The sequence below is a fragment of the Phoxinus phoxinus genome (genome assembly GCF_949152265.1).
Source record: "Phoxinus phoxinus genome assembly, chromosome: 5".
NCBI lineage: Eukaryota > Metazoa > Chordata > Actinopteri > Cypriniformes > Leuciscidae > Phoxinus > Phoxinus phoxinus.
The window spans coordinates 36,900,454-36,918,454 of record NC_136880.1 but is presented as its reverse complement, the minus strand read 5'-3'; the positions used below and the strand labels follow the sequence as shown (position 1 = coordinate 36,918,454).

Genomic DNA, 18,001 nt, shown 5'->3' with positions numbered 1-18,001 from the left:
GAAACATTTGAAGAGAGAACATTTGTTATTCGTCTAACAGCTTTAAAAGTGAAGTATGCAATTTCTAAGTCATTAGCCATTGATCAGACAAATGGATAGATCCGCCTCGGTTGAGCATTTATTGAACTACTGGTTTAAGTCAGGGATTCTCAACTCTGGTCCTCGAGGTCCACTTTAATGTAGAGTTTAGCTCCAACCCTAATAAAACACACCTGAACAAGCTAATCAAGGTCTTCAGGATTTCTAGAAAATTATAGAAAGGTGAGTTTGATCAAGGTTGAAGCTACACTCTGCAGGAAAGTGGACCTCGAGGGCCAGAGTTGAGCACCCCATTTTGTCAAATGCTGGGCTCAATTAATAATCAAGCTATAGAAAAAGTGACAATAGCCGTCTAAATAAATGATTTTGAATAATGTTCTTCAGTGTCATAGTCATGCTATAGTCCGAATGAAATCATTTGGGTATCAAGTCTTATAGAAGTGTGTAGTTACATGAAAGCTAGACAAACAATAAATCAAAACTTCTCTAAGACATGAATTTTTAACATGAGCATATGTTTTGAACTGTTAATAAAAAGAAAAAAAAAGAAAGAAATTCTATATTAAATGTGAATAAAACTGAAATTAAAGTTCCAAACTTTATTAGAGAAAAAAATACAAGTTTCGACAAAAAATATAAATAATAATTTGTCCAGAACAGCATGCTTTTTTTTTCTTTTTCTTTTTTTTCTAAAAATATTAGTCAGGGCATGGAAATGAACAAGAATGATTTGCTAAAAAAAAAAAAAAAGATAGAAAAGTTTTCTGAGAAATCAACCTACAAATGACTCTACAAAAGGTATCTGCTTTTTAAAGGAATAGTCTGTCATCACTCTCTCACCTTTGTGATTTTTGAAACCCACGACTTTCATCTGTGGAACACAAAAGGAGACATATACTGTATATACAGCATGAGCATCCAAAGCAAAACTACTATTTATTATAGTTTAAATTTACTTTTAACGGAGGCTGAGAGTTTTTGGAGTTTCTCAGAGGGTCATGTTGATGTTTTATCATGCCTGTATTTGGTCCATTTTACTGTATGGTTAAGCGGCCTGGTTCGGTAATTTGACGGTTACTCTTAGATCTCAGTTCAACCGTTTGGTGCGTACAGCAATGAAAGTGGTTGGTCTGGGGGTTTACCCCAATATTCAGTCTATATTCAATAAAATTATTTTTAAACAGGCGAGGAAAATTACTTTGTTTACATACTTCTTATGTGTTTTATCCAGAATTTGAACCACTTCCATCTGGTTGACGTTTTCGCACCCCAAAGTTTAGATACAACTGCTATAAAAAATATTTTGTTCCTTTGGCTACAAAGCTGTTAAACTCTGGTGCAAAGAAAAAAAAAAAATTCTGTGTAATTTTTTGGAGCTTGACAGATTTCATTGTATGGAAAGAGCAGCATGAACATTCTGAACATTCAGCATGAACAACTTTCTGTTCCACAGAAGAAAAAAATATTAAAAATGCAATGAAACAGAAGTAGAGACATTCTGTATTGCGAAGTATCCGAGTGTAACAGATTATCAAAAAAGAAAAAAAATAAGTAGCATGGGTACTTAGTTCTATCAATCAGTTGTTGATTGGATTTTGAGATGAGCACTGAACTCAAAACTTGAGGAAGATGAACAAGAGTTTTTACAGGGTGGTCCAGAAGGTTCTGTTTTTGATTAAACATTACAAGGTCAAAACAATTAAAAAATATCATCATAATCATCATAATAATTAATTAATTGTTCACAATAAGATCTGGAATATGAATTTAGAAAAAAACAGGGTTATGTATTACATGTAGGGTTATACATAATAACATATAGGGCCCTATCTTGCACCCAGCGCAATTGACTTTGAACACCGACGCATGTATCATTCCTATTTTGCACCCGCGCACAGCGGACTATTCCCTCCACAGACGCACGTCGGTGAATTAGGAAATGAACTTGCGCTCGCGGGGGCAGTTCAGCGCAAAGAGGAGGCGTGTTCCGGCGCAAAACTTCCATGGTGCTATTTTCCAGTTTTAGAAAGCAATTGCGCCATTGACCAGGAAAAAAACAGTCTAAAGACAGTGGCGCGTTGCGCGTTAGTGATATGGTATTTTAAGGGCGCGTGCTTGGCCATAATGTTAACGCGAATCCACTTTGATTCTCTAATATAAACAGATGCAGCAGTTTTCATTTTTGCAAATCATACATTATTACAAGGAAAAATATTAACACACGAGGGAAATCATTGTTGTGTCCGTGAAGATGTGAAAAAGATCTATCTAGATAAAAAAAAAAAAAAAAAATCTAGATTAGGCTACACATTTACTACCCAAATCATACGCCTGTTTAACCGAAGATAATTTGGGTGGGTTTCTCTCATTATCCCCAATGTCACTTCTCTGTGTTTTACGGCCCTGACGAGAACGTCGGTTTCCTCGGCTGTGAACCGCTCCTGGTGTGCGCTGGCAAATCCGCCGTTATTATAGCAATCCGCCATGTAACAAGCGCGTCTGCTCTTAAAGGGAATGTGAGAGGACGCTCTGATTGGTTTATTTCACGTTACGCCCAAACCACACCTATGAATAATGAAGCTACTTCAGACCAACCCCTTTTAGATTTGCGTCGGGCGCAAGAGTCATTTATCCCGCCGGGAATATAGCAACAGCGCCGGGATCCGCCCACAAAGTTACTTGCGCTTTGCACTTTGACACTTGCGTTTCAGATCGTTAAAATAGGGCCCATACTGTAACATATAGGGTTAGTTTGACATTGCGACTTTAAACCAAATTAAGGTGAGCAAATGACAACAATTTTCATATAGCTGAACTATTTCTTTTCAACCAGTCACAAAACTTTTGTGCCACAGGAAGGACAAATAAAAAAGGGAAAGGGATTCTGTGGCTCTATTCTGTGGTTTTTCTGTCGCCCTCTCTCTCTCTCACTCACACACACACACACACACACACACACACACACACACACACACACACACACACACACGTGCCTAGACTTGTGTTTGGTTAGTGGTTTGTTAATGCAGGAGCTGCCTGTCTATTCAGCTGCGCAGTAGTCAAGCATGACCACACACACACACACACACACACACATACACACACATACACGCACACACACACAGGCTGTACCCAGGGTGCCGTTCTCTCTAAGGCCACTGATGTCAGACTGAAGGCATGTTAGTGGATGGAGGAACAGCGGCAACTGGAACTGAGACCGGTCAACAGACATACATATGAACCTCACTCACACACATACAGAAGCACAGCTCTCCATTTCACTCCATAAGCTGCAGAAGCTTCCATCAGTGCCGTCACAATGGACCAGGACAACAACTAAACTCCCCCAATCACGACAGCTGTGCCGTTCACACAGGATATGTTCTGGCACTCTTTCTGCACTGCTTTTCTTTTTCTTATTGTGCATGTACATGTGTGATACAGTCAACTTTATTGCTGCATCGTATTTTGAGGTTTCAGAATCTCATACCATTGCATTATGAAGATGTCATGTTAAAAAAGTTACACTTTTCACATCCTTCCCCATCATCACATATAGAGACTGTGGAAGAATTACACTTACTGGACCATTATGACATTAAATTGTTTTTCTTCACAATGTCCTTACAGAGAGGTCAGTGATGGAAAGAAGAAACAGGAAAGATATTTGAGAAATGTCACAGATTCAAACTCATATTGCCCATATCAGAACCACTGCCTAAAGTGTCAGAGCACATGCAAACCAATAGGCCAACAAAAAAAGGAAAGCGAGCATTGTAGAAGGAGAAAGTAAGGAATGGAAAGGCCACTTGCCATGTCCCGCTGTGTGTTCGTGTCTGCATATGAACTGTAAATGTGCGTGTGCGTGTGTGTGCTCGTATAGGCGAGATGGTTGGAATGAGAGCAGCAAACCACCAGCAGAATGTGCCAGTGTAAGGTTACAGCATTTCAGAGGGCAGCCTCATGCCACGAACGCTCCGTAAAAGCACCAGAAGTGGACAAGCAGACGGAGAAAGAGACAGGGAGTTGAGAGAGGTGAATTTGTTTGGCTTTGAGGCCTCACGCCACAGTGCTGAAAAAAAAAAAAACTGGAGTATCTTTTACAAGAAAATACTATTTCAGTCTATTCTAGTTTTGTTTTTGTTTTTTACTTTTAATTCAACTTCTGAGACAAAAGGTTTATACCCATTTTGTTTTCAGTTTACGTCTAAAGGCAAGCTTACACAATGCACTTCCGCTCAGGTGGAATTAGACAATAATTCAAGAAGATGACTCCAGAGGATGATTCTGATGATGAAAATGTGTTTAAACAGGAAAAAAAAGAGAGGAGATCTCCCATGAGAAACCCACATAAAGGCTGATATTGCTCAGACAAGCACACGCAGCAAACTTAATGTCCTGTACAGAAACCAACAGTGGTCTGACAGCTGGGGAAAAGTTATCTGAAACCATTTGTTGCTCCATTAGTGCTTCACCATTAGAGCAGAACTGCCAGACATTGTTCATTTGATTTGTCAGAACTATTACTGGGCAAATTGCAAAGCTTTAAATGGCTTGTTTGGTTTATAGAGAATAGATACATATTACTGATTCTATCTTTCGGTTTGCCCTAAAATTAAGACTCTGGGTATGTTCAGAATGCTTCTCATGATATTTTTGCAGTATGCAATAAGTAAAATGTCAATCAGCCGTAGATTGATATCGGTCGATTATCACATTATATTGCTGCCTTCATGCTGTCGGAAATGTCCTACTTCCCACTTCTGAAGTTGGAACAGGAATCATGGAGGACACCAGGTTTATTATTGCCTATTTATTGGGAAAATCTTAATAAAAGCCAAAATGATATTTAGTGTCCCATTCATTGACAGACATATAAACATTCACCGCGCAATTTAGATAGTCAGCTTGCTGACAGTTCTGGAATTCCAGTCAAACACAGGATATTTTCGCTGTGTAAAAAACATAAAATAACTTCAAATAATTATTCCTATATGTAAATATGCACTACTTTAAAGACAAGATAAGAGATGTAGCTGTTAAACTAATAAAGAATAGCAGTCAGAGCAGCAGTCGTTCTCTTCTCCACCATGTTTAAAGTTTATGGCACCCCCAACGCGGGAACTTGGGTATCAAACTTATCTCAGAGCTTCCCAGTGGTAAATACAACGTGAGAGGGCATTAATTTCTAAATTTTAGGAAACTTGTATTAACGATAATTCCAATAGCATGTGAAGATCGGTAGTCACTAATTTTGGCCGATCTCACGAACTGATAGCAATATGATGATGTAAAAAGTTGCCACAGACTTTTGCGCTACGTTCAGCTTTGTAACTTTGCGAAACATTAGTAAATCACACATCTTTATGTGATTGTCTTGATTAAAACGAGCCCACACACAACATAACATGATCTCGAGAAAATCCTCACGGATTGACATGACATGCTGCTTCGCTAAAGCTATAGGATGTCTGGCAGAAAGTATAAATGTTTAATATGATAAATGTAATTTATCACAAAAAAAAAGTTTATATATATAGAGAGAGAGAGAAAAAACAATGCCTGACTGCATTTGGCTTTTTTTTTTTTTTTTTTTTTTTAAACTATTTTTCCCTAATTTGTGAAGATCACATTTTTTTGCCACAAAGTTTGTCACACCACATGTCAATCACTCCAAAATCAAAATAAATTCAGTTAAAACATAACATTAATGTTAATGCCAAGCTGTATGAGGAACATATCTCAGGTTTACTGCTAATAAAAAGGTCTTTCTGATCAGGCGTTTGTGGGTTGAGAAACACTGCTGTATACCAGAGTAATTTGCTCAATTTGAGTTTCAAACCAGAAGTAATATGAAGTGCTGCCAGATTTCTAAACTCATTATTAGATCAGCTGCTGAAAGTTAAGTCATCTTTATTCAATAATCATATTTATTTCTGAGATGACTAACTCTGAATTGGATGAAGTTCAAAACAACAATGAGATGCTGTGACAAAACAATTACTAATTTTCATTAAGAGGTGGTAATATGGGGTAGCATTAGCATTTGCGAGCATTAGCGATTCAACAAAGTTCAGCAATATTCAAACTTTTGCAAATGCACAGTGCCTACCAATAAGAACCAAGACTGTGAATCTACTTCTTTCATTTTAGAACAACAGGGCCGTGACAAAAGTAGCAAACAACAGATTGAAACACTTATCGCATAACACTTTTTTTAAACAGTGGCAGTATACCAACTATACCACACAGCATGCAAGAGTATACACTATAATTCCATTTCAAGCATCTCCTCTGAATCCAAATGAGCTCAATGGAGAGAAATAAAGGTTTATGATGGGAGAAATAATCCCCGTCACTGGGCTCCAGAGGAAAGTAACACTGTACGTTACTGGTTTGTGAGATGGGGAACTGCAGTGTTGCAGGGATGCCAGTGAGCCAAGATGGGAGCCAGATTTACAGCCATGTAATTGGATGTTATATAGCCTCTTAAGAGGGTCTACTAAAGGCTTTTAGAGATGACTAATCCACCTAATGACCAAGACTCATTTCCTAAATGCACAGTCTGCTGGCGAAAGGATTCAGGCAGATGAGTAAAACTGAACAAATGATAGTAGAAAGATAAGATATAAAAGACAAAGGTGTTTCCGCATTAAACTCTCCTGGGATATGTAAACATTCCCTGATGTCATGCACCTCTTAGTGCACTAAACATACAGAAACTAATGAACACATTTTTGAACTGGATTCAACTGTAAAACTACAAGTTTGAGCCAGTAAACCTGATAACCCCCAGTGAGTGACCCACTTTTGTCACGGCCAAGACCCTAAATACAAGGCCATGCTGCATTCCTCAGTCAGCATTCAGAGCGTTCGAGGGCCTGGCTGGTTCGAGACATGAAGAGTACATCATCTGTCGATCATCTTCCACCCCAGAAAGCCCCGTAATCCAGCCAAGGGCTTGTGTTTCATACGGGTCAGACGCAGATATGAGTTCATCACCTCTGTAGGGGGGCTATAAAATCCCACTTTAATTAGTGACAATGCATACATCCCTGTCCTCTGACTAAAACAGCTGTGATGAGAAAACACGTCACATTACCAAATGCAACTTCAGCATGAGAAGCTGAAGGACGGAGAGCAATGAGATTGAAAAACAAGATGGAGAAATTAATTGAAATTAAGTGAACATGTCTGCTCTGTGCTGATAAACAAATGGGGAATGGATTTTGTTGCTATAAGATTATGTTGCTTGTTGCTACAACTAGACATTGGTGCTATTAAGTGTACAAAAAAGTACTAATTGGAGTAATGGTTATCTTAAGATCCAACACAAGATACGAGTTTCAAACCAGACATTTAAGAGCCCGTTCCCCTTTTAGCTGTTTTCATTCCTTGCTTTGCCAATAAACCGCATCAATTTGAACAAATTGACATAAATCACAAATAAATAAATGAATAAATAAATATGACTTGTTGTATTCCACATTTTTAATTTATTTGGGATAAAAAGCATGAGCTAAATGAATAAATGTAAATGTACTACCTTCCTTTTTAAATCATTTTATATAGAAATGTATGTTTAATCCGCAAGGATTCATTAAATGTATAAAAAATTAAGCCATTTATAATGTTACAAAATATTCCTTACAAATAAATGTTGTTGTTGTTTTTTCTCATTTTCTGTAGAAAGAATCCTAAAAAAAATTTAATTGACCATTAATTCTGAATTATATATAAAAAATAAAATTATATTATAAGTTACTGTTTTTTTTATCTTTGTAAACAATAATAATCCTCACTCTCAATAAATAAATAAATTAATAAAAATGAACCTAAACATTTTAGTGTTAAAATTAGGCCTCTTTTTGACATATGTGTATAATGTGTCACTGGATTTCAATCGGTGTGAATCCCACCCATTACTAAAAAGTTCTTCTTAAACCATTTAATAAATTCATTAAGTTTACACGTTGTCGACTTTATCAGTGAAAGGCCGTTCATATAATTGCTCTCAATAAAATTAGCCAATTAAAGGCATTCTTTTGCACCATACTGAAATGAATTACAACTCAATCCACTCAAATCTGAACCCTGAGTTCAGAAATGCTCTGTAAACAAACATGCGAGCACACAAGGTTAAATCAACAGCACTTAATGCTACACATTAGGAGACAAACTAGACGTAACCACCTGTCTAAAACTGCTGCAGACTTCAAATCCCCTCCCCTCAGCAGCGTCTTTGCTGTCAGAAGGGAAACAGGTGGAGGGTGCAGAGGAATGTTTCACCAATATCTCTCTCATCAGATTGCAATTAAAATGGCTGCACCGTTATATCAAAAGTCACTAAGACACAATTCCTGAGATGCCGGATGTAGTGTGTGAGTATGTGTGTGTGTGCGAAAAAAATTGTGACGTCGGTCTCCAGATCGCTGCACCGATAATTTATCCGAACACCCCAATCATCATCGTTCACTTCTAGACTTGCAGTCAAGAAACAATGCAGTAAATTGCTGTATAAAAGCTAATTATTTCTGGAAAACAACTGATTCGAAATATTTGTGTAGCCCATAATTATATGCATGTGTTCCTTTAGTCTTGAGGAAAAAAAATATTCAAGCTTGAAACACAAATGCAAAGTTTTTAAACCTACAAGGATGCATTAATCTGATCAAAAGTGACATTAAAGACATTTATAATGCTACAAAACGTAACTATTTCAAATAAATGCGGCTATATATTGAGTATTAATCAGACACTTGGGAAAAGAGAGAGAGAAAGACGGGAAGAGGAGTAAGTAAAAGGAGGACTGATGATCCCTCAATTCTGAAATGAAAAATGCTTTTCTCTTCCAACAGAAAACTTTCTTCTAGTGCCAGCTGTTCAGACATCTCAAGCATGTTCTGTGATGATTGGTGGCAGCTTTTTCTCCTGAAATATGGTTCACCATGCTGTTGGAAAAGACTGAACAACAGGAAATCAAACCACCATCTCTTCTCTGTCTCTCCCTCACAGTATTAGGACAACCTAATGATTTTGGAAGAGAAAAGGAGAGAGGGTGGAGAGTTTGAGCCATGATTGGGTTTGGATCGTGTGTTTGGTTGTCCATTTCAGTCTGAGGTAATGAAGTGAATAATGAGACATGAAGCAGCTAGACGCTAACCTAAAAGCCGTGTGAAAGTGGCCGCAATGACACTCTGGAGATGATACCACTCCCTTTCTCCTCAGACGCCCCCTGGCCTAAACACTACTTGTACTCCTATTTCCTGTTTTTTTTTTCCCTTTCAAACATCTTTCATTAGTAGAGTTTGCTGGGGTAAGCATCACCATTACTATTATTGTTCATGCTTTGGGCCCTATCATACACCTGGCAGCGCGAGTCGCGACGGAAGTGTTTTTGATAGTTTCAGCCCAACGCAGTTAACATTTTCCACATCCTGCGCCACGTTTTTTAGATAGCAAATGCAAACGAGGAGTGTTCAGGCGCATTGTTGGCACGTTGTTATTTTGAGGCAACTGAAATAGACTGCGCCATTGCCCAACAAAAACATGGTCTAAAGTCATAGCCAGTATTTTTTTTTTTGTTATTTAAAGGGCGTATTAGTAATGTGCGCCTATAGGTGGGTGCGCATTCACTTCACTTCACTTATCCCGTAGTCTTCTGGACCGTAGGGGCACCACTGAAGATTTGGCAACCAGCTTCTTCCATTCCTCTCGGTTCTCTGCTTTCCGCACTGTGTCACTCAGCTCTAGACCGGTCCACTCTCTGATGTTGTCTTCCCATCTCTTCCTCCGTCTACCTCTTTGTCTGCTTCCCTGTACTGTGCCTTGTAATATTATGTGGTCAAGTCTTGATGATCTTGTGGCGTGCCCATACCATTTCAGCATGCATTTTTTTACTAAAGATAGGAGGTCTTCATATGGCGCTCTCAATTCGTGCTTTCACTTCTACATTAGTTGAAGTCTAATATGCACAACGCGCGTACACTCTGCTTATTACACATACAGGGATGCGCAGCAGCACACAAACTAGCCAAATATTAAAAATAAAAGGATTGCAATGTCAAAGATAAATATTGTGTACATAAAGATAAGGTGGCATCCGGCTTGTATCGTAGATGGTCTGCTTGCGCACTTTAACCTCGGGCACGAGCAGATCCGTTTCCTCTCTGGAGAAGCGTTCAGTCTTTCCGCTTGCAAATTCCGTCATGTACATAGCGAATCCGCCATGGCGCGAGCACAACTGGCCTTTAAAGGGAATGGGAGATGAGACTCTGATTGGTTTATTGCACGTTACGCCCAAAACACACCCATTACTCATTAAGAGAATAGGGACAGGCCTTTTAGACCATGCACACCGAACATTTTTCTCCATTGTTGAACTAACAAAAGTGGATCGGATTCGGACACTTTAGACCATGCGATTAGATCGTTATAATAGCCTAGGGCCCTTAGAGTTCGTGCCATGATGGTCAACCAAATCAAAAGCAGGTCCACCACCTGGTAGTTCAGTTGATTAACCATCTAGACAGGATTGGACCAGCTAATGTAATGCATCTAGAAAAAAATTTTTAACTATCACCTTAAAGGTTCTCTAAGCGATCTTGGGTGACGTCACTTCTTGTTGATGTTCGAACTATTGTCAAACAAAACGGAGGCTAGCTAGACCCTCCCTCCTTCTCATCCGCGCAATAACCCCCCAAACCCCACCCCACATCATTCTTGATGGTTATTGGCTGGAACAGTTTGTTATGTTTCGTGGTGCGGGTTAGTCCAGTTTATTTTTGCTGCTGTTTGTGGAGCCTGGGGTGTCTACAGAGACCGCGTTTTTTTAGAGTGTGTTCAGGAGACAGACAGCTAGCGGATAGTGGGGAGATATTTGCTGTATGTGACAAAAAAATGTTTGGCCTAAAAAATGCGTGACATCGCTTAGAGCACCTTTAAACTAGTTTTTTTGGGGGGGGCCTTTTTTACTTCTACAGAAAGATTCACTCACTTGTTTTGTTTGTTTGCCCCACACAATCTCTCATCTGACGTTGGACATTTCCAGACAAATTGCATTTTATTTTTTCTCTCTGAAGTGCTCAGCATGCGGTCTTTAGGGGAACGCAGACAGCTGGGTCACTCTAAATATTTCTTTAACCTTTGTTGAACAACAAAAGCATTCATTCTGTCCTGTACGGCGGACAACAGGCTAGCATCATTCCCAGAACACCGGCGTCCATCTCACGACAGCTGGACAGCAGGGGCCGGATGGGATGTTTAGAATCCATCCATTCCACTGTTACCATGGGAATGACATAGCAGGTGCATTGCGTGTGAGGCTGAAGCCACTAGATTTGCTCAGAGGTACGGTATGAGCATCACTTCCTGTCCCAAGCCCACTCACCGCTGACATCAGGCTTTGGGTTTGGGTCAACCCGTCAGTTCAGGCCAAACTACCGCTCTCTCTCAATCCTTTTCTTTTTATTTTTCTCTTTAGGGGACATAAGTTGTGGTCCAAGGCCAGCTAAGGAAGTAACATGGCAAGCTCAATTAGTCAATGGATAAATCTACCCTCCAAAAAGGCCAAATGATCTTTGGGAGGAGGACGTATAAGAGAAGGGGGATTCCTCTGAGACTTTAAGAGTCATGCGATCACTGATGAAGACAAGGGAAAGATGAATAACAACAATGGGAAAAGAGAGAAAGGCCAGACAGAACGGAAGACTGAAGGAGAATGAGTGAGAGAGAAGGGTTTCCCCAGAGCACAACTGGCATGATGCCACCAAGAAGGCGTCTACTATACTGTCTCTGCTAAGCAGTTATGAGGTTTCTACTGGCACTTTCCATGAATACGATACGCTTTAGTGTCCTATGAAATTTTTTAAAGCACTTGAGGCCCAAATCCCATGCCTTACACTGTGAGCGATTTGTTTGATAAGTGAAAAGAGGTGCAAGGGTTTGCACCCCCTGCTAGTAGATGCCTTAACTACAACAACTTAAATTAAATCTTATATAAAAGTGTTACCCAAATTTTGAACGGTCAACAGTCTGTGCAGCCAGATGGTGTAGTTAAGACATCTACAAGCAGGGGCAAAAAAGGGCATGCTAGACAGCAAAACTGTGCACCTTTTTCCAGATATGATTTGTTGACAAAGAAGCAATAATTACTTCAGATTTACAGGTAATTACTTGTGGAAATTGCCACTAAATCTCACACAAATCTATTTTCATTTAGCAGCATTCCAGAGCTGTATGTAAACGTAAACATCTGAGTTTCTCATCTTCTCTTGCCTCTTCTCTACTCTCTCCTATCTAAAGTCTGTAAGCAACATCCATCTGTTATTTTGCACCTCTTCAAACCTCTGAGGGAAAATTGAGGACATACTGACATAGAAACACTCACTCGTGCACTTACCCATGGCCACATGGAGAAAGACAATTAGTCACTGTCATTATGAACCCCAGTGAGGAAAGGCCTGACTGCTGCTCCTGGGACTGCCTTCACCTCATTGTTTCCCTTTCTTTGGCTCTGTTCAGAATGGCATTCTACCATACCATCAAACATCAGAATGAACAAATAAGTTTGGTAAAATGTGCAGTTTAAAGGCAGAGTGGAATTTTGTATCTCACAATGCAATGCACTAGACTTTTCTATGTGACAAATGAACAAAAAGCAATATGAACCATGTGAATTCATTTATAAAAAATTATATATTTTTACACAATTTAATTAGGAAAGTTAAAAATAAAACATACCATTTAAAAAAGAATATATACACAGTAATGTATATGACAAAAGTATACAGTATGAACCATATTCAGGTGACACACTAGACTAGGGGAATTAAAAAAAAAAGACAAATTTAGATATTTAGATAAGTAGCCTAAGTGTTCATTTAGTTTTAGTTTTTATTAGTTTTATTATTATTTTTAATTTGCTTATATTTTTACATTATGTTAATTTCTCTATATACTTCTGTCATTTTATTAGCTGTTTTTTTATATTGCTATTTAGGTTCAATTTGTTTAATTTCAGATTTGGTTAGTTTTGGTTAGTTTTATAACACATTTTTTATTAATTACTTAATTTTAGTGCTTCAAATTAAACTTATTTCAGTGTATTGCCAAGGTAACATTTCTAAATTTCAATTAGTTTAAGTTTTTTAACTAATATTTAGATTTGATTTTATTTCCACTTTATTTCAATAAACAATTATTTTTAAATAGTTGTATTATTATTTTATGACAATAACCCTGATAAGTATCTTTCGATTGTTAAGTATATAATTCACTGAATCATTAAAAATAAATTACCACATAATAGTAAGAATACATTTTTAGTTAGAAATATCTGCAAAACATAACCATATAATGATATATACACTGTGATAAAAAATTACTGGTATTAAAAAAAAACAAGATTCTGGTCATACCCGACCCAAGAAGATGGCATGTTTAATTTGACAAATTAATTCAAGGCTGTAAGGAAAAGATTCAGTGGACAAAATATGGGAAATTTAGATGCAAATGTTAAAACTCTACAACTTACATAACCATACAGTATTTCATTCCAAATATGGCCTCTGAAACCAAGCTTAGCAGAGAGGAATAAAACAAAGACAGGGTCATTTAATAAACATTCCAAACAAAGCCTTTGTCTATTAAACTTTTTCTCACGGACAGTGACTCAACATCCCTTAACCAGTTTCTCTTTAATTCTGTGATTCCTTCTTAGTCTGAGATGATCAGAGCAAACATTATCCTTAATAACTCCTTAAATCCTTTATTACTACAAACATACCCACTGTCACGATGAAGCTAGATAATTAGAATCAACTGTCTACTGAACTTCCTGAGACGAGATCCAACAAATGAGAAGAGACAGATTCACACTCACACTCACACACACACACACACACACACACACCCCTAAACAAACACATGCCTTCTAACTATACTCTTATAGTAATGATGGAAAACCTAAAATCATCATTCTAATTAAGTTTTACATTAAGTCTGTAATCAGATATGATGTATACGCCACAGGGTAATTATTAATCCAGGATGGAGACATTGTCTCTAGCAGTCTCTTGTATTGTTTACTTAAAATGCTCACAATCATGGCAAATATGTGGCAATATATAATCTGTTACATTTACATAGCGCTTTTTCTGGGACCTCAAAGCGCTTCACATATGGAAGGGGGAATCTCCTCAACAACCACCAATGTGCAGCACCACCTGGATGATGCGACAGCAGCCATATTGCGCCAGAACTCCCACCAGCTTACTGGTGGAGAGGAGACAGTATATGGACTGATGAAGCCAATCAGTATATGGGGATGATTAGGAAGCCATGATGGACAGAGGCCAAGGGGCAAATTTGGCCAGGATGCCATGGTTACACCCCTACTCTTTTTTCGAAGGACATCCTGGTATTTTTAATGACTACAGAGAGTCAGGACCTCGGTTTAACGTCTCATCCAAAGGATGCTATACATATTATACATTATTCGTAAAGGGATAGATCACCCAAAATCTGTTTACTTACCCTAATGTAATTTCAAAAATACTTTTTTGTCTGCAGAAAAAAATAAGATATGACCAAGCAACATTGGACCCCGTTGACTTTAAAGGGGTAGTTCACCCAAAACTGAAAATTCTGTAATTTACTCATGCACCCTCAAGTTGTTCCAAACCTGTATAAGAAGATATTTTTAAGAATGTGGGAACCAAACAGTAGATGGGCCTCGACTTCCATAGTATTTTTTTCCATACTATGGAAGTTAATGGGGCCCCATCAACTATCTGGTTACCCATATTCTTCAAAATATCTCTAGAAGAAAGAAATTCATACATGTTTGGAATACGGTAACTAGAGGCCGAGTAAATGATGACAGAACTTTAAATTTTAGGTGAACTATCCCTTTAACTGTACACAAGCAAACACTGTGACATTTAAAAAAGTATATCTTTTAAAGAAATTATAGATTTTATAAGTTATGAGTCATTTACTCACCCTTATGTAGTTTCAAAGTCATAGAGCTTTGAAACAACATGAGGAGCTAAATGATGATAGACAGAAATGTTGGGTGAACTATCCCTTTAATGCGAGCATCTTATGATCCGGTGTTTTCAGCCTTTCAGAGGTTCTCAGTAAATGCTCCATCTCTGCATGTGCTGTCAATTCAACATGCATTTGGGAATGCAACGTTTTACATTTGCATAATTTCCAACATTTTTGTGGACAGAACTTTATAGTATTTCACAAGATTTCTAATGAGAAGCATTTGTAATAGTGTCACCAAAACTTAAAGGTCTTCCTGCAGTTTTCTGTCAAAATAAAAGCTTGAGGGTTTAACTATTTAAAGTGAATGAATACAATATTTTTTGTTACATTTTTTGTTTGGCACAACCAATCTTCCTCACTAACCCTGATCCATGCAGAAATTAAAGAACAATGGTTGAGGATCTATAAATCACTAGAGACTATAGATTTCTCAGTCTTTCAAACACAGACACCACACACACACATCAGCAGCCGTAAAAGGCGATCAGCTCCATTGTTTGAACATTCCTGATTACTACATGTGATTTGTCGACGACGAAACATTCTGCGCATATCTTCGCATCCGAGACACAAGCGTTAGAAACACTTCAGTGGAATGCAGTGAACAATCTGCGCTGTCTTGTGGATACGTTGCCAAAAGAAAACGGTCTGGGAAAGACAAAGGGATGATTGAAGAGCATAACCGAAAACTATGTATGTGGTTTTGCACCCTTCTTGTGAGATATAGCATGTGTAAGAGTATGTGTCCATATCTGTGGAGTTACTGCGGTCGCAGATCGTGTTAAAATGAGCGTATACGTGAGTGCAAGACTGAAATAGTGTATGTGAGAGCTCATTCATTCACACCAAGGCTTGATACTCATGAATGAACTGACAGAAGACTTTAATAACAACCGGTGCTCTCTGCCAAAGCACACACAAGGCTGCATACGACTGAGATTCTTTAAAGCCCCACTGCCGATTATGGTTTGGCCACTGAGTTCGACGCTCGTGAGAGTGTGGGCAAGTACTCTGAATTCCCCTTCTAAAGAATTAATGTAATAACCGAACCCAACCTAATATAACTAGACTTCATAGAACATAGTCTAACATAATTAATTTAAGACTTTAAATGCTTCTGAATGTTTGCAGTTAGTTCATATTTTCCTAAAAGACGCATCTGGGGCTTTAATCAAGACTATGAGAAGAGGCTTCCTGTTCACATACAACCAGCGCCAAAGATGAAACTCTTAAGTGTCTCTACCAATCACAATATGCCAAACCATGGTGGAAAAAAAATCACTGTGCCATTTCTACCAATTAAACAAGTCAAACTACGGTCAACAAAGAGGTACACAGAAACAGCCAACCCGTAAATTTGCCATACATGCATCCAAATCCAGGTTCATTAGGGAAAAAAAAGTTTCTTTCACATTTTGTGACAATTTCAAAGCGAAATGTCAATGTACCAATGTAATAATAACAAGATTTTATTACATTGGTTGTTTTAGATATCTAGAAAGTTCAGTAATGACATGTTCGGTGAGTGGCGCTAAAATGTTAATGCTCTATTGTATTTTAAAATAACATACCATCTACACTAAATCCTACCCTAAACTTATACTACAACGTTAACAAAAACAAACATCAGTTCTTGAACTCTTTAATTGTGACTCGTGTTTCAGTTAACTCGTACCACATCGCAACTACAATGCTGCACCAGGTGAGTTAAAAGCCATATAATGGAGATGGTTGTGTGTTGTTCGTGTCAAAATGTATTAGTTTTTAACAAATTATATGTTAAAAGCATTTTGAGGTCATTACATGGTGCAGTGCAGGTAACCGCATGCAATTAAGGGCCAGATTTACTAAGAGCTAGCGAGCGCAAAACCTTTTTTAGCGTTAAAAAACCTACTGTCAAAAATTAGCGCTGAAAAGGCGTGGACAGTTATTTTTGCTGCTAAATTTATTCCATTTGTAGGAGTTTCCCATTCAGACACAAAATGTATGGGAGGGGAGTATTTAGTCAATTTACTGGTATTTGTGCCATTTCCTAACGTCCAAAAAAATAATGTCTTAACCAATTTTGCGTCTGTGAGTAGATCCTCTGCACCTGATTATCAGCGGCTCTGCTTGTTTGCAACTGTACGATAATCCTTTAGTGCTGCTCTTAGTAGATTGAGTTAGTCATTATGGAAATGATCCCGCTGCGTCTGATCAGTAGATCACACGCAGACCTTTCCACTCCCATCTGCGCTTTTATGGAATTGCGGTATCAAGCTAATTTGCTCTGTTTTATAAATCTGGCCCTGTCTTTATTAATCAATAATCTACCCCCGTAATCATTATTTTTCATGAAAAGGAATAAAAAGTGTTGGAGTTTTACTGGCACTAGTGTTCATTTCAGCTGGAAAATGCAGTGAATTGCATGTATAAGTACAGTTTGTACCTACACATACAATATACACAGGCAATTTTTCCAATGAGCTTATGTTGCTCAATCCATATAAATTCATCCATTTATCCATCAATCCATTCCTGTATTCATCTACAGTATTTATCCATCCATTTTACTTATCTATCATCCATTCATTCCTCTACCATTCATCCATCCATGCATCCATATACCCTGGAAGGCGTCGGCATGTGCAGAAATGAGATATTTCAGCTCAAAGCTGTATGCTCTGATGTTCTGGGTGGTGTCTCTCAGGACTGCCGCTCTGTAGCTCTCTTCCATTCTTCGCGTACAACATGATGGCCCAGCGTGTTTGCACATCGACAGGTCCACATCTACAATAAAAGAGAAAACAGCACTTAGACAGAAGTTGTACAAATAACATAAGTGACACAATAAAAACATAAAATAAACCTGCCTTACACCAATACGACATTCACATGCATTCATGCAACTTAATACACAGCAGTTGTG

At 38.1% G+C, this 18,001-nt stretch overlaps 1 protein-coding gene across 2 annotated transcripts in view; it reads right to left on the bottom strand.

The window, feature by feature from the left end:
• The window catches only part of gpc5c (glypican 5c), a 123,740-nt gene that overhangs the window by 93,912 nt on the left and 11,827 nt on the right, over nt 1-18,001 (bottom strand). For both annotated transcript variants that reach the window (XM_079614511.1, XM_079614510.1), the window contains exon 2: nt 17,701-17,862. In XM_079614511.1, coding sequence (XP_079470637.1) covers nt 17,701-17,862 — 162 coding nt within the window. The remainder of the gene's footprint in view (nt 1-17,700; nt 17,863-18,001) is intronic.